Source organism: Cottoperca gobio, chromosome 15, assembly GCF_900634415.1.
Source record: "Cottoperca gobio chromosome 15, fCotGob3.1, whole genome shotgun sequence".
NCBI lineage: Eukaryota > Metazoa > Chordata > Actinopteri > Perciformes > Bovichtidae > Cottoperca > Cottoperca gobio.
This window is the reverse complement of record NC_041369.1, coordinates 2,751,759-2,769,613: the sequence shown is the minus strand read 5'-3', so window position 1 is coordinate 2,769,613 and position 17,855 is coordinate 2,751,759. Positions and strand designations below refer to the sequence as shown.

Below are 17,855 nucleotides of genomic sequence, written 5' to 3'. Positions count from 1 at the left end.
TTTAATGAGAGAAAAACCGCACACTGTTTGACCTCGAACATTTTGCAGGCGAGTTCTTTCACGATTTATGTAGCTGAAGAAGTACAAGAAGTACAAGCATGGTTTGTCCAAACTGAAAATGTATTATAAATAGGGCTGTCAAGCGATTAAAAAAAATAATCGAATTAATTACAAGCTTTGTGTTTAATTCATCGTGATTAATCGCATATATCAATATTCTGTGATTAACTAATCGAAATTAACGCGTTAATTCGACAGCCCTAATTATAAAGTATGCTGTGATTCTAACTGGTAGGTGCACTGCCTGCCATGTCAATTCCATGTAAATGCTGTTAGTACTGCTCATGTCTGTTACTGCGTTCTCTAATAACTATTCTGTTTCCCTATCTTCAGACTGTTACAGTTTTTTGTTAGTTGTTTTATGTGCATTGCCAGGACAGCCATTAGTCTTTGACGGAGCAGCAAGAATGGAAATGTCTTTTGAAGGAAGCATAATGAGTTCCTTTTTATCAGTTGCCTTCCATCAAGAGGGTTTTCCTTTTTAAATATAAGGATTCATTGTTTATATTTTACTGTGTTAACTGTTAAATTCTGCATACATGGTACTGCATTTAGTGGTTTCTGGCTTGAATATTTGGTGTATGTGTTTATATTATTACTGTAAAATACGCATGTGGTGTGATCTCAATGGCTTAAGTATTCCATTTTACAAAAAAATACAGACTGTTTTCACCAAACTGGCCTTCTTCTTCTGCAGCCTTCTTCTCAACAAGACCCAGACCAGGCAACACTTTTCCAGACCAGAAATGAATGGCCCAGACCCGCTGCATTCATAACACCAGCTGACCGTGAGCATACATTTATTTTTTTGAGAATAAAAGGATCTTGATATATGAAGACACTTATATTGCTCATGCCATGTTGGATCTGGTATACTTTATGTTTGTTCCCTCTTTACTTTTTCATCTGAAAAGTAGGGTTGCTCTTGTTAGTCCATCACTGAGCACATTCAAACTGCATTTCTTTTCTGAGAGTACGTTTGACCACAGAATACTGGCATTTGACTTCTTCTTTTCTGGACCATCTCCCAGCTACTTAATGCTGACTGTCTGTAAGTGATGCAAAGACATTTTCAACACCTTTCAGAAAAGTGATATTAAATTTAGAGTTGTTCCAGGAGAGACTGCACCTACTGAAAACCAGAAGAGCTGACCTGAACTAGATCGACACTTTCTAGTCCACATGGTTTCTGGGTCAGGGCTCAGGTTACACCTAAATTTATGTATTTTCCTTGGTGTTTGCTAAATTTAAATTTCATCTGCCTGAGCCTGAGAAGATTTGATAACACAGCAAGTTATTGATTTGAATGTATCAGTATCAGAATCAGAAATCCTTTATTAGTCCCATGACAGGGAAATTTACGTTGTTACAGCAAAAGAGCAAGAGAGTAAAGTGGCGAGTACACAATTAAATAGAATAAAATACAGTAACAGTAATATACGTACAGAGTCGTTGATACAATGAGAGAGTGAATGTTGCACATGACAGTGGTAATTGCAAAGTTTACAAAAAGTGAAGTCCTGGAGATCTTCAACTCACACCTCCGGCGGAGCTTTTCAGACATCCCTGTGGAGGTTGGGGGCATTGATCCTGAGTGGGCGATGTTCAAAACGTCTATTACTGAAGCTGCGGTGATGAGCTGTGGTCTCAAGGTCTTACGTGCCTCAAGGGGCGGTAACCCTCGAGCACCGTGGTGGACCCCGGTGGTCAGGGAAGCCGTCCGACTAAAGAGGGAGTCCTTCCGGGTTATGTTATCCGGGAGGACTCCGGAAACAGTTGCAGGGTACCGAAGGACTAGAAGGGCGGCAGCCTCTGCCATGTCAGAGGCAAAGCAGCGGGTGTGGGAGAAGTTCGGAGAAGCTATGGAGAAGGACTTTCGGTCGGCACCAAGGTGCTTCTGGAAAACCATCCGGCACCTCAGGAGGGGGAAGCGGGGAACCATCCAAGCTGTGTACAGCAAGGGTGGGACCCTGCTGACTTTGACTGAGAAGGTTATCGGGGGGGTTGATGAGATCCGTCCAGAAATGCTGAAGGCTTTGGATGTTGAGGGGCTGTCTTGGTTGACACGCCTCGTCAACATTGCTTGGAAGTCTGGGACAGTGCCTAGGGGGTGGCAGACCGGGGTGGTGGTTCCCCTATTCAAAAAGGGGGACCAGAGAGTGTGTGCCAACTACAGGGGTATCACACTTCTCAGCCTCCCTGGTAAAGTCTACTCCAAGGTACTGGAAAGGAGGGTTCGGCCGGTAGCTGAACCTCTGATTGAAGAGGAACAATGCGGATTCCGTCCTAGTCGTGGAACAACGGACCAACTTTTCACTCTCGCAAGGATCCTGGAGGGGGCCTGGGAGTACGCCCATCCGGTCTACATGTGTTTTGTGGATCTGGAGAAGGCGTATGACCGGGTGATACTGTGGGAGATGCTGCGGGAGTATGGGGTGAGGGGGGTCACTTCTGAGGGCCATCCAATCCCTGTACGCCCAAAGCGAGAGTTGTGTCCGGATACTCGACAGTAAGTCGGACTCGTTCCCAGTGAAACCGCACCGTTGTGACGAAAAGAGAGCTGAGCCAGAAGGCAGGTACACACACACACACACACACACACACACGCACACGCACACGCACACGCACACGCACACGCACACGCACACGCACACGCACACACACACACACACACATAATGCTAGATTATAAAACATCTTTTTTGTAGAGTATGTTACTGAGCTCTTGACCGAGACTCAATGCTTTGTGCCAAGACAATGTTGATGAGGAACCTTTCGAAGTCCCAGATCCACTCAGCAGTCGGTGGAATAACCAAACAAGAGGGATGCTGTGTGCTGTATAGAAGCAGATTCAATCACTGTACTGACATTGTGTTTTGTTATTGACTCTAATAAAGTGCTAGATACTTCAACCACGTGTAGTTGTCAGATGGAAACGTAGCACAGATCTTTTGAATGGCACATGATGGCAGTCTGTGGTTCTTACCAAGTATTCCCCAGCAGAATCTCACCGGCGGTATGTCACATAGTGATACATTCTGTAACATACAAGATAATACATCCATCCATCCATCCATCGTCTACCGCTTATCCGGGATCGGGTCGCGGGGGCAGCAGCTCCAGTAAGGAACCCCAATCTTCCCTTCTCCGGGCCACATCCTCCAGCTCCGACTGGGGGATCCTGAGGCGTTCCGAGGCCAGTGAGGAGATATAATCTCTCCACCGAGTCCTGGGTCTTCCCCGGGGTCTCCTCCCAGCTGGACGTGCCTGGAACACCTCCCTAGGGAGGCGCCCAGGTGGCATCCTTACTAGATGCCCGAACCACCTCAACTGGCTCCTTTCAACGTAAAGGAGCAGCGGCTCTACTCCGAGTCTCTCACGGATGGCTGAGCTTCTCACCCTATCTCTAAGGGAGACGCCAGCCACCCGTCTGAGAAAACCCATTTCGGCCGCTTGTACCCGTGATCTCGTTCTTTCGGTCATGACCCAGCCTTCATGACCATAGGTGAGGGTAGGAACGAAGATCGACCGGTAGATTGAGAGCTTTGCCTTCTGGCTCAGCTCTCTTTTCGTCACAACGGTGCGGTAAAGTGACTGTAATACCGCCCCCGCTGCTCCGATTCTCCGGCCAATCTCTCGCTCCATTGTCCCCTCACTCGCGAACAAGACCCCGAGGTACTTGAACTCCTTCACTTGGGGTAATGGCTCATTCCCTACCCGGAGTAGGCAATCCACCGGTTTCCTGCTGAGAGCCATGGCCTCAGATTTGGAGGTGCTGATCCTCATCCCAACCGCTGCACACTCGGCTGCGAACCGATCCAGTGACTGTTGAAGGTCACAGACCGATGATGCCATAAGGACCACATCATCTGCAAAGAGCAGCGATGAGATCCTCAGGTCACCGAACTGCAACCCCTCTCCTCCACGACTACGCCTCGATATCCTATCCATAAAAATCACGAACAGGATTGGTGATAAAGCGCAGCCCTGGCGGAGATAATACATGTCAATGGTAATCACTTCAACCTTATTTGCTTATTGATCTATGTATTCTGTAACTTTGCCAGAGTGACCATTCGATTTCCCAAAAATACATCAAAGTTTCTGAGCTCTACACATTTGTGCACACAAGTAACTTATTCATTACGTGGCTAATCACCTGCTTGTTGTCTGTCCCTCTTCGAATACCTTTGGTAGGCTGTCTGCAACACCCAAACATCCAGACACTTTGATTTGAATACTGGGTGATCTGTAATGCAGGTTATGTTTGCACCATGTCCCTCATATTCATTGAATTCCTCCATGACATCCTTTTCTTGGCAGCAGCTCTTCAATTGCTTCCATAATTGTACAGTTTTCACATGTACACCTAAATGTACAAAAGAAGTGTACATGTACACAATATGCAATATCCAGAAAAAAGGCCAATATTAAGGTCATCTTAATTTCATACTATTTATATGCCTGTGTTTGACGACATTCTCGTAAGCAGCTCATAAGCCTGTTATGGTCGTACGGAGGTTGGATCTACCTAGTAGCAACTCTTTACCCGTTTCACGTAAGTCTTGTAAAGTTACGACATCATAACTTCCATGAACATCTGGTAAGTGTTCCGGCTACTATAGACTATAGTGACCGTCTATCTATCTATCTATCTATCTATCTATCTATCTATCTATCTATATATATATATATATATATATATATATATATATATATATATATATATATATATATATATATATATATATAGACTGTCTCACCTATAGTGAGACGGTCAGTATACAGACTATACTTTATAAACCATTGCTGTCCTCCGGTCTGTTTGTTAGCTAATAGCTAATGCTTTATATACAGCCTCGTAATAAATGACGTTTGACATCAGACACAACGATAGAACCTCAACCGCAGAAACTTCGAGAAAGAATCAAGTTATCAAGCTTTGCAGACGTCGATGTGTCCATGTAGAGAAATAATTGAATATTTAGGGATTGAGCAATTTGCGGACAACCAGTCAGGTTCATAACAATTCAAGGAAACCAAGCTATCGACTCGATATAGGATAGCTTGTGATCTATTTATGATCGAGGATAATGTTACGATTTATTATGATGTATTTACTATATATTGAGAAGTTCTATGAACTATAGTCAAATGTATATACCTGTCTGTGTTCTGTTGCCGCACAGGAGCTCCGCCAAATCCAGGATCACCGTCACCATCATCCACCTGTCCATTCCCGTCTGTGTCTCCATCTTGAATACTGTGTCTCGAGCTGCTCTGTTTCCACCACGTTAAACTCGCCCGCATGATCTAAATCCACAACACCGGCATCCTCTTCAATAAACTCCTCGTCTTGAAGGTGCAACGAGTCTATTGACGACTCACTCGCTTCTGTCGAAATATCCGAGCCAGAGTCCGACATCGCCACGTCTGCCGTGCTGCCGTGCTGTCTGCCGCTTCTGCCGAGCTGTCTGTGTATACTGGTGGACTGTATTCTACTTGTGACGTCAGAACACGGTGTCGGGTGTTTCCGGTGGTCGACATACTAAATCATGATTTATTAAATACTGCGATCAATGTGTCATAAATAACACATCATTTTACACCACAAATAGTATTTACTATCATCAGTAGAAATTCATTTTTATCATTTCGTAGGCTCTTTAAGTGTAATGAAATTTTGGACGCATCAGCCAAACTTGCTCTGAAACATAAAGAAATCATGGACATTCCACTCAGTAAATCTGAAGCCAAAGGGATAATCAAAAGAAGCATCATCAAGGAGTGGCAACACATTTGGGATAGAGGAAACATAGGACGATAACTTTATGCATTATAGCGAGAAGTGGGCACAGTGAGGACCGCTTAAAGGAGCACCAAAGAGGAGAACATATTAACAAGGCTGAGAGTAGGACATACCAGACTAAATAAAACACTGCACTTAATAAGGAAACATCCCTCAGGATTATGTGAGCACTGTCAAGTAGAGGAATCAGTGGAGCGTGTAATATTTTACTGTTTAAGTACTGTTGACAACGAAAAATACTAAAACAGATACTTATGAAGCTTGGAATGGAATAACTGAGTCTTAAACATGTATTGGACATTGGGTTAGGGAGACTATTCCAATATTTTAAAGACATGGAGCTTATCAATATAATTAAAAAATGTTTTAGGGGATAGATATTTGTGGTCAACATTCCATCACAGTAGGTGGCGGTAATGCCCCTTAACGCTGGTTGCCACCCGCTATAAAATCGAAGAAGAAGAAATTGTCTGAACCGTCTCTGGTCTGAGGAGGGAAATTTAAAGTAGTAACGGATTACTTCAGTCCTGAAACATTCGCATAATAAAAACGTTTAACGTTGAATCCTCTTCAGAGAGGGGGAGAGAGAAGCAGCCTTTGGCTTGTTCTTTTGGAAAGGATTTTGGTGTTCCCGAGGATCGTTTCTGAACTGACTAAATCAGGTAAATAAGGACGTATTAGCAATACAGGCTAATGGTAACCTCAACGTTTACTCTGTAATAAAAGTCAGAGACAAACAGTCCAATCAAAACCAAACAGACAAAATGTTAATTTATTCAACACATGACTTTTTCAGGATTAAATCATTCGAAACTGTTAGCAACCGGAATTTTATCGGAAAGTGAACTGCCTAAATTCACTAATTTACCTAGCTCGACTGTATTCAAGCGTTAACAGGTTAACTACTGGTTGAATTAGCTAACTATCAAGATAACAGTACAGTTAATACAGTGTTACTCTAGAAACCTAAAACTAGTTTGAACTGTTAACTAACAGATACAAGCTAACAACCTAACTGACTTCGCCTAATACACCTAAATAGTACGATACAAAATAACGTAATGTGAATCTCCAGGCACCCGTGATGAAAAATAACTGAGTAGCCTACGTTTACTTAAATACTGTACTTAAGTACAATCTTGAGGTGCTTGTAATTTACCTGAATATTTCCATTTAATGCTAATACATTCTACTTTTTACTTTACTACCTTTTTGAATGATACCTTTAGTTACTTTGCAGATTCAGATTATTAATACAAAATATAAATCAACTATAAGATTATGAGATATTATTATTGCTGTATACAGTAGGCCAATTAATTATCCACACCTTTACTGGCTGCAACGACAACAACGCCATGAACACTTGATTAACAATTAATGTGCTTTTACTTGAAGGTTATTTTGAGGCTAATACTTCTTTACTTAAGTTTTTAAATGCAGGACTTTTTTATTGTAACAGAGTATTTCTACATTGTGGTATTACCTAAGTAAAAGATCTTAGTGCCATACACAGTACAATTCTGTCAATAACACAATAAAATAATATGGACATGCTGGCAATATCACTGTAAAGTAACACAACATGGGAAAACGTTCCCTACATCTGATGAGGACATTATACTCTATGTCTAGGGCAGTAACCAGGGTGTAAAATATACTTTTAACATCATAAAAATGTCCACCCCAGTCTCACAGAGTCCAAGGTCAAATGTCTTGTCTTGTTTGACAAACAGTCCAAAACCCAAAGATAATCAATTAACTGATCTATATACAATGGAAAAAACACAAAATCTGACGTATAGGAGAAGCTGTAATAGAATATGTAAGATTCCAGATATTTATTGTCCTATGCACAGGTAACAGACAGTGTGTATCCCAAGAATGCATGGGGGGGAAAAAAAGTTTTCTACTTCCATTTTGCTGTAATATTATATTTTGTGTGTGTGTGTGATTTGCAATCTGGTGCTGTATATCATATTCTTTCCTAGAAAAATCGATAAAAGGTGTTTGTGTTATTGTTTATGATGCTGTGAGGATGATGTTTACAGCAGAGACTAATTTGTGATTTATCAGCACAAACATGTTCTTTAAAGGAGCATTCCACTTAAAATCAATGTTTCACTTAATGTTTCCTGTCAGGATGAGTTCCTCCTCCCTCCTCTCTACTTCGCCCTCTCCCTCTCCCTCTCCCCTCCCTCTCCCTCTCCCTCTCCCTCTCCCCTACTCCGTCTCTCTGACTCGATGTCCTGAACTCGACCTGTCCGTCACACTTAGCCCTGCTCCCAAGACCAGCCACACACACCTGAAGCCAAGTCAGCAAAGTGACCAATCACAGCTCAAGACTGGAAGAAAGGGAAACATACAGGTGATTACATCGTCCTGCAGTGTGTGTGTGTGTGTGTGTGTGTGTGTGTGTGTGTGTGTGTGTGTGTGATGATGATGATGATGATGATGTCATCCTGTGTCTTGTCTCCTGCAGGTGTGTTTTGAAGAGCAGAGCATAGACACACGCCCTGCTTCAGCAGCCAATCAGAGGTCAGAGGAGGACCAGAGGATATCACCATGGTAACCAGATTCTGACTGTTAATATTAAGGGGCAAATTCACAAAAGGATTGCACGGCTTTTGCGGCTGCTAAACCTGCACAAATAAGACAAAAAGAAAATATCTAATCCTCACAGCCCTTGCTTAGCCCCCCTAACTACGCTGCTAAGCAAAAAGCTTGTTGCTCCTGGGCTACTTTAACTTATTTAAATTATGTAAAATATATACATTTGCAATAACCTTCCAATTCAGAAAGATCAGCGCTAATAGCCACATGCAGTTAGAGTGAAATTATTAGTGTCTTCAGAGAGTTGGTGGGCCCAGCAATACAGCTCCTTGGTGGGACGAGTGGAGTAGCAGCAGTGTGTGCATGTGATGACATCAGCCTGTGTCTTGTCTCCTGCAGGTGTGTTTTGATGAGCAAAGCAGAGAGTCACGCCCCACCTCAGCAGCCAATTAGAGGTCAGAGGAGGAGCAGAGGATGTCACCATGGTAACAAGAGTCTGACAGGAATTGTTGAGGGGGAAAATTCATAAAAGGATTGCACGACCTGCAGAAATGAGACAAAAAGCAAACATGTAATTCTCAAAGCACAGGCTGAACAGCCCCCCTAACTGCACTGCCAAGCAAGCAGTGTCTCTGAGCTCCTGTGCTACTTTCACATATTTTAAATGAGGTAATATGCATACATTTGGCACCCAATTGGCCCCTTTCTACGCAAATGAGTGTGTGGATAGTAAGCCAACACTAGTTTGCCTGGCATGTTAAAGCTTGCAGCTCATGAGCAGACAAACGCACTATTTTATCCATTTCCTATAGGTTTGCTGTTGTATTTTGGTTTTAGAAAGGCGAGTAAAAAAAGACACCATCCTCCACAGCCTCAAATTACTGAGTATCTCTCTCGCTAAAGCCACATTCACACCACCTCAGCATGAGGAAAAGTCAAAAGTTTGACCCTAACTGTTTAGTTTCGAATAAATCTTTTGGAATTTGAGCAACATGTATATAGTTACTTAAATGTTCTAAATGAAATTGTAAACGCAAACAAATTAATATTCTTAAAATAAGAAATAGTTTTTGAAAATGACGAAGAAGGGAATTCAGGCATTTTTTAAATTACAATATTTCAGTGCTATTTATACAGTGGTATTTAAATTTCAACATTAAGAATTCAGTAGTTATTCTTTTTCGGTATTGTGTTGCTCATGAGATTTAAACCTTTTTATAGCAATTGTTATTCTTCCATAACTCCAACATGCTTAAGGATTTTAGGCACATGTTATTTATGAACATACAGTATATACATAAAATACACAGTTTAAGAGGTTGAATCTTTATAATGTGTCAAGAAACAGCTGCACATTCTTATCCAACACATTTAACAGTTTTGCAGCTCCACTACAGTTTGAACTGCATTTTTTACACTGACGTAATGTCGGTCTTTATTCTCTCGTTGGTTAAACATGGAATTAAAATGTGTTCTGTCCATGCAAAGTTTAAAACCACTTCCCAGCAACAGAACTTATCTGTGTTTACTTTCATTATTTTATCTGTAAATAGTCAAACGTTAAGATTCTTAAAAGTCTGACTTTGTTGCGTCTGTTTCTGAGTTTCTATTTTCTCCTCATCAGTAAGACTGTCAGTGGTCGCTGATCAAGAAAATCATCAATCAATATTCTTTCTTCCTCTCGTCTGTTTGGTGGAGACCCTCCTGCTGCACTATCCAATCAAGATCCAGGTCACCTGGAGAGGGCGGGGCTAAACACCACTCTGGCTCTGAAGGCAGAACTTCAGTCACTAAAGGTTCACACTGTTTATCAGTAGGCTATCTATAAATCATCACTTAGCTGATCAACAGCTGGTTCCCATGGTAACTGTATTGTTGTCCTGCAGGGGGAGGTGTTTAACTCACAGAAGTCCATTCAGCAGACTCTTGAGAGGTCAGAGAGGACCAAAAACCTGATCAACACCAGAGCTACTGAAGGTAAAACACACACACACACACACACACACACACACACACACACACACACACACACACACACACGGGGTGCCTCTCTTTTGCCTTATTTCAAGCAAGATGTTTTGGCAAGATATGTTGAGCCTCAGTTTCCATGTTTCAAAGGTGTCTCTCTTTTAACATGGCTTTTAAGCAGTCATCTCAGACTGCTAAATAATAGCTGCATTTGTTTTTGTTTGTATTTACTGTGTTTTAGATTCTACTTTCAACTTGAAGAGGTCCATATACATTTTGTATTTCACAACTTAAGTGTCTACTTGTCTCTCTCTGTCTGCAGAAGTGAATGTCTCTCGCTCTCAGCTTCTCTTCACCTCATTGGTCTGTGTCGAGGTGCAGGAAGATCAGCTGATCAGCCAGGTGCTGCAGCATAGGTTGCCGCTGCCCCCCAGTAATGCCAGCAGGGCAGCAGATGAGCCCTCTCTTCTTCTCTTCTTGACCTCCGACCACGTCAGACAGAAGCCCGTCCCACTAGAGGAGGAGCCTGTCAACTACAAGCCCTGCCCATTGACATGCCCCGCCTACTCCACCTTTGACCTCTACAAAAGGGGTAGATTCTGAGAGGCCAGGAGAGCTGTGATTGGCTCGAGGTACTCATTGAATAGTTATAATAAATATTTTAAATTATTAATATTAAATGGAATATGTTTCTATTCCTATAAAGAGCTTCATTTTGTTTTTTTTCTATAAAGTCTTGTCATGGGTGATGCTGTGGTACAGGTAGTCCAATCAGAAGCGTTTGTTACAGAACAGAACATGAAATGTAACTCTGCTGAAGTGGACAGAAGAACTGACAAACGGAACATAAATTATACTGAATGTCCGTTATTTGCTAGAGCTCTGTCTACAGATGGAATTATGTCAAAAGTTAATTATTTGCTTTTATGTGAAAGTTAAGAATGGAAGGAGTGTAGATGAATACGTGTTATTATTTAAATACCTTCCAATAAGACAAGAATACTGTGTGCATTACTCCCACCTGTTAGCTTTGGGCCAATATAAACTGATACACAGCAATTAGTTCATTATTATAAGTTGAAGTACTTACTGAAAGTCGGTTTTAGACTGGTACGTTTAAATGTCTGGATTTATTAGGTATCGGACTAGGAAGTATAAATGCTGTGAAGTTGAGTCCAAATGCAATTTGAATAATGTGACCCTCTAGTATTTAAGTGGTATTAACATAATTCAAATTGAAATGTTTTTTTCTGTTCATCACTATGAAACAGGTCTGAAGTATTTAGGCTGAAAAGTGTTAGAATACAAATGATTCCAATGGTATCTAAGAATACAAATGTTAGTGATGCTGAATCTGTTATCTGTGTTATGATGAGAACAGTACTTTTAGTAAATGTACTTAGTTACATTCTACTGCTGAAAATCAGGGTTTATACTGTTTAAAAATATGTGATTTAATAACTTTTGAAAACTGAGGGGCGTCAAACATTATTGAAGTTCCAGCAAATACTGTATGTCTGCAAAACATAGTGTTAACCATGGCCTAAACAAAGACAACTGTCTCTTCAGTGTACCTTTCAATCAAAAATGTAGTCTCTTTGGAAAAGTGAGGTTATTTTAAAACTAAAGATTTCTAAAACTGAATTCATTTTTGAAAAGTAAAGTCTTCTATTAAAAATAAATAGATTTTTGAAAAGAGACTCAAATATATATCATTTTTGAGTGAATGGATTTTTGAAAAGTAATTTGCAAAAAGTGAAATCATATGTGGAAAGTGAAGACATTTTTAGGAAAGCGAAGAGTGTTTTTCCTCCAAAGGACACAAGACAAGTGTGTAGAAGACCATATTAGTGCTCGGTAAAAAACATCCCACTGCACACTGAACAAATCATTCCCATATTGTTTCAAATAAATCACTCCCACTCTGGGTGGACAGCAGCTCTACTACTGCCCGGCTAGTTGTCTTGTTCCTCCGCCCACTCAGTCACAAGCCAAACACACTCAAGGTTATGTCTCTTAAACATCTTTTAAGCTTCAGTAATACATGTGTTGGACCCTTTTAAACAATATCCCATGATGTGAGCATGGGACACAGGTCAGGAAGAGCGTCAGATATTGTTAATGGGCTTTGTTAATAATTCTAGTCATAGTTCTTAAAATCAAAGGAGAGAGTCTAAAACATTATAATACAGTATTAAATGCCAAAATAATGTCCCCTCCAGAGTGTTGCAGGGACAATTGGACAATGGACTGAAGGTGATAATTGAATAACATTAAGACTTAAGATCTTAGAATAAATTGAATAATCTGAGCGTACAATTAAGAATTCTCAGGGAAAGAAATACCAAAGCTAGTCAATTATCAAGTACAACTCAACTGAGTACACATCAGTGAGTTTGACACAATAATTCTAACTCCAGGTCCATTTTCTTGCTTTTTCCTAGGCTTTCAACTGTGTCACATAGTCTTCATTAGTGGATGGATTTTACTTCGCTCAGTAGCTGTTATGACTTCATACGTAGCTCTTTTGGGACTTCTCATCTGTGTTATCAATATGTTGTATTAAAAATGGATGCAATGAGTATGTGGAAAGTGAAAGAGTTCGCTTGTAGGTATGCGCCAACAGAAACACTGCAGTTCCCCTCAGCTCTGATGGGAGTCTTAGGCCCATAACATTAGGGCACGGTCACACATGTACGAATGCAGGCAGATGGCCGAAAGGTCACAAGGCATGTGTGACCTTTCTGGTTTTTTTTCCACTCTCAACACTCTTTACTTTACAACTTCTCAGAAGTTGGTGGAGAAAAAAACTGCTAAAACAAGAGTGATTTCATCAGGTGGTTAGAAAAAAGCTAAGCATGTTGACGGTAAAATGTCATTGTTCAAGTTTAAGAATGAACTTGTTTAATTGTTTAAACACGATTAAGTTATTTCATGACAAACACGTATGGTGGTATTTCTGTGTACTGACATATGTACATATGTAGGTATTTATAACGTATGTATGTATATACGCATGTTGGTATGTATAAACCCCTTTTCTGTTAGTTAACACAATGACATATTTTAGTGTGCAGAGCTTAGCTAGAGGCATAATTCTCTGAATATGTTTGTCAACGCTGGCTAGCAAGTTTTGTTGGCTTGTTTTTTGAACAATTTCTCTGAATATGTACAGTCACTCACTCTCTGGGACTGCGATTGTTACGTGAGAAAGTTAACTTTGTGCTACTGGCCAGATTGGCCGACCCCTAACGTTACAGGCTGACTCAATGGGACAGTCTGACTTGATTACGTGCAGTGAATGGCCAGGCATGGACACACTTAGAGAAACCAAGCGTGTGTAGTAAAGAGTAACGGAGTGAGTATAAATCTTAAAAGGCCTATAACACATTTTATCTGCTATTTGCCAACTATCGTACAATACAATGAAAATATATAGCACAGTAAACAAGGGTAGATAAAATATTAACACATATTAATGGATTAAGATTAAGAACATGCTAAGGTAAAAATATATGTTTTAAGATGTTGTTTAAAGGTATTTACAGATTGTAATGCCTCAGGTCTTCTGGCAGCTATTCCAGAGGCAAAGACTATAGACACAAAATGCTGCCTCCCCGTCTGTCTCTCCTCACCCTGGAAATAATTAAAAGGCCAGTGAGATCAGAAAGTAGAACACTGCAGTAATCAAGCCTGCTAGTAATAAAGGCGTGCATAAGTCTCTCAGTATCTGCCTGTGAGAGAAACGGTAACAATATTTCTAAGGTGGTTCAAAGGCATTTGTTTGACAGTATTGATGTGAGATTTAAAATTCAGATTCGGGTCTAGAAGCACGGCAATACGTTTTGCTAGGGGCTTGGCATTTGGCGCTTTGAATTTTAAGTTAGTGCAAAGCATCTCTCTGGATCTTTGCTCCAATAATTAGAAACTCAGTCTTGTCTTTGTTCAATTGTAAATATAATATTTATTTATTTATAATAGAATTATATATATATATAAAAGAGACCAAGACCATCTGTGACACAAGGGGCGATTGGGACTGCAAATAACTTAGTGCAACCTTTGCACATACCCGAGGAGAAACACTGACCATAATATTAAATGCACAGCAATCAATAAAGACCACTCCAAACTGTAGGCAGGTTAGAAGCACTTCTACCAATAGGGGGAGGCAGAGGGCGTTGCCTCTTTAAAAGAGGGCCCTTTGATCCCCTGGTAGGGTGTCAAAGTCTCTTCTACTAAAATCTCTTGTAACATAAACTATATAATTGATAAAGACAGAAAACTCTTAACAAGACAATACATAGACCTTTTACATGAAAGTGTAATGAATGCATGAAGTGCTGTCTTTACTGATTTTAACACTAAAAGTTGCGAACAGCACCCTCCTGTCCAGTTCCACAGCCAAAGCCACGGACAAAAAGCAGTTCTGTCTCTCTCTCTCTCGCGCCGTTCAACGCCCATCTTTTGTTCCTTTATGATCTCCCCACACCCCTGACACAGGTGAAAATCATCAGTCATTAAGCACATGGGGATTCCTCCTTTCCAGTGTCCACAGGGAGATGAAAACCATTCCCCACAGTTCCTCACTACACAACTTTAAATCCACGTCAGATAACTAACATGTCTAACTAACTAATACTTTGTCAGGCAGGATTACTGAATGGAAATGCAACATAACAGATATATATATCTTCTTGCACACCTTTCTCCATCACTCATCCCAAACATTCTGTGAGTGTCTACAAACTCGGTTACATATTTTACTGGATCTCTCTTATTAAGTGGGAAACCTGACACCTGACGCATCTCATTCAGTTATTTCGGCTGCTTTCTTTAGCTGTGCCTGTGACACACATCCAACAATGATCAATCCACTCATTTTCACTTCAACTAAATTGATATTGCCAAGTTAGTCCTTAATCCAAATTGCGACTTCATGTTTGTCCCACAGAACTCCAGATTTGTCTTTGCTCCAAGTCACTTTTATTCTCATTATTATCACTGTTATCATTTCTAATTATAATTTCTTCTCTTTTCTTCTTTTTTCTCCTTGAATTCTTCCCACTGCTTCTGTCAAACTCATCTACCTCCATCTCCCCCTCGTCTACAAGAGAAATCACAGACACCCAAAGTTGTTCCTCCCAGTACCTGATTAGGTGGGCATGATAAAACGTTCAACACATATTCATACCTACTACAATTGACAATACTTTATGTAACCTCATCTGATACAAAGTGTGCACTAAACACAAGTATTTGTGATGTAGGGTGATGTATTTATCACCGTATGTTTGTATGGAGTTTTAAATGACAGCTTCTTTTTATAAAAAAGAGACATTAAATAAATTTAAGTGAATAAAATCTATTTCCATGGTTCAGATCATACTGTATTTTTGAATAGGTTAAAGTTGCACGTGTCTGATGATGATAAAAACAGGATTAATAGCTTTGGGACCATAAGGAAGGAAAGGAGAAAAAAAGACACCACTGAATAACACCTGGAACCTTTATCATCATGCAGAAATCACAAATGAGTTACACAATCTGAGCGCTCTGAGTCAAAACATTTAGGATTAACACTCAGCAATCAGTACAGATTACAGCTCATGAAAAAATCATTATCTCTCTGCTTCGGCAGTTAGGGCCTCGAGCTGATCTCAAGTAAACTTTGTGTGTGTGAAGCAAAGCCCTGCTGAAAAACTGATTGGTCATCTTCCTTCCGATAAATAATGATTACAAAATCGCTCATATACGTTCCAAACTCACTATTAACTGAAACACACTTTGTCGAATTTCGCCTCCATTTACTTTGCCACGAAGTAGCAGTGTGCTAACAGATAATCTCTCAGGCCGACACTGTGGCTCATGGCTAACGACTAAGTGTCAGTGTAACGGATGAGGCTGGTGTCTACACTGACCTGTTTACAGACACTTAAGGCTACAGGCATGAATGTTGCCCGTGATAAATAATTCATCAACAATGGCTAGAAAATTAACTGGTTCCAAATAAAGACCAAGCAGCCCAAAAATTTTGCTGTGAAGGAAATCTTTATGAGCAGAGTACTGGAAAGCAAAGAAGCTGCAGGAGACCGACTGTAGTTTTATTGTTGCTTGGCCAAGGAGAACAGAGGATGAGCATTACAGAGGGATTACAGAGATGTAGTCACAGTGTACGCCACCATCTATTCTGAAGGTCCTACTTTCTCTCTCTGTATTTATCCCAAACAGGGCGAGCAGTAAACTTGTTTACCTGAAGATGGATCACGTCAATGGATCCTCAAATCCTAGTCAACACCTTCTAAATAGGACAATTGAAGTACCAAGCTCACATAGCGTATAATAACATTTAGTGTAGACTTTTTATGAAATCAAAAACACACAGGAGTATACAATAAATGATCTAAATTTGTCCTAAATAAATCCATTCATTCGATCACAACACTAATTACAGACTATCTTTTACGAACGCCACGATTTGTCGTATGAACCCTTGTGGTTTAGTAGAATGCAATCATCCCCATCAGTCATGCCTGGTGTAACCCATTGGTCAAAACCCTGAAGGTCATAGAACATTAATTATCTTCATTGTCATCAAAACTTACCAAAACAGAACCATCATTTTCTGAAACTTTTGGAACTGCTGCATCGTCCTGCATGGTTCTCTGCTTGAGCCAACTCAGCAGGAGGGAACCCCTCTTCATTCGCTGTGGCCTCTCACCTCGTCACGGTTGGTAGGGGGAGCCAACCTGCACTTTGAATAGAATACAGTACAATAGGCAATGCATCAATCTACTCATTTCAGACCTGTTGTCATCATGGTTTTTATAAGCTACTGGGCGGTAACAAGAGCCATGTTTCTGAACCGAGATGCCCTAGGTCAGGGGTTCTCAACGGGGGCGGCAGTGCCCCCAGGGGGCGTTCAGAGGACGTTGGGGGGCGCTGGAAGCAATATTTTAGAAAGGGGGGCATTCACGTGTCTTTGGGGGACGTGTGTGTGTACGGCCCGCGAGGTAATTCATAAACACACGCAGAAAATCTACTCCAAAAAAATGAATCCAAATCTAGTCAGATATAGAATATAACCGCCGACTGATTGTTTTTCCTGGCCAAGGTCAGGGTCCTTGAACACAACACGAGCGGAACGTGTCATCACGTGGTCAGGTCATGTCAAAAACTTCAATATTAAACGTTAAACATTGACATCAGCAAACGCAGCATGGCGAGTGTAACAAAGAGAAAGGTGGATGTGGAATGTGCGAGGAGAAATGGACGAACGATTATTTCTTTGTGGAAGTAAAAGGCCAGTGTTTGTGTGGACACGCTTGCGGTCATGAAAAAAGCTCTCGAGCTGCATTACAGAACGAAACATGCCAAACTGCACGAGTCGAGTGCGTTTAAATAAAGTTAACATTGTGTGTTTTTAGACTTTTATTTTTATTTTGCTGAGCGATAAAGTGCTGCTT

At 40.8% G+C, this 17,855-nt stretch overlaps 1 protein-coding gene and 1 long non-coding RNA gene across 5 annotated transcripts in view; one reads left to right on the top strand and one right to left on the bottom strand.

The window, feature by feature from the left end:
- The first annotated feature begins 6,337 nt into the window (after positions 1 to 6,337).
- ppp1r35 (protein phosphatase 1, regulatory subunit 35) lies at positions 6,338 to 12,327 on the top strand. Of its 4 annotated transcripts, XM_029449926.1 has the most exons (7): positions 6,338 to 6,530; positions 8,011 to 8,236; positions 8,351 to 8,436; positions 8,821 to 8,906; positions 10,114 to 10,217; positions 10,308 to 10,398; positions 10,712 to 12,327. In XM_029449926.1, the coding sequence occupies exons 2-7, from the start codon at positions 8,012 to 8,014 to the stop codon at positions 10,990 to 10,992; spliced, it is 873 nt and encodes a 290-aa protein (XP_029305786.1). In that variant the 5' UTR covers positions 6,338 to 6,530; position 8,011; the 3' UTR covers positions 10,993 to 12,327. The 4 variants fall into 4 exon arrangements, with proteins under 4 accessions (XP_029305786.1, XP_029305785.1, XP_029305783.1 ...); XM_029449925.1 differs by lacking the exon at positions 6,338 to 6,530 and having other exon boundaries at positions 7,990 to 8,236; positions 8,821 to 8,876; positions 10,120 to 10,217; XM_029449923.1 differs by lacking the exon at positions 6,338 to 6,530 and having other exon boundaries at positions 7,990 to 8,236.
- LOC115020061 (uncharacterized) overlaps positions 6,614 to 17,855 on the bottom strand; it is a 32,560-nt gene continuing 21,318 nt past the window's right edge. Inside the window, exons 2-3 of the long non-coding RNA XR_003833528.1 lie at positions 16,995 to 17,143; positions 6,614 to 8,964 (exon numbers count right to left, since the gene is read on the bottom strand). This is a non-coding gene — a long non-coding RNA (uncharacterized LOC115020061). The remainder of the gene's footprint in view (positions 8,965 to 16,994; positions 17,144 to 17,855) is intronic.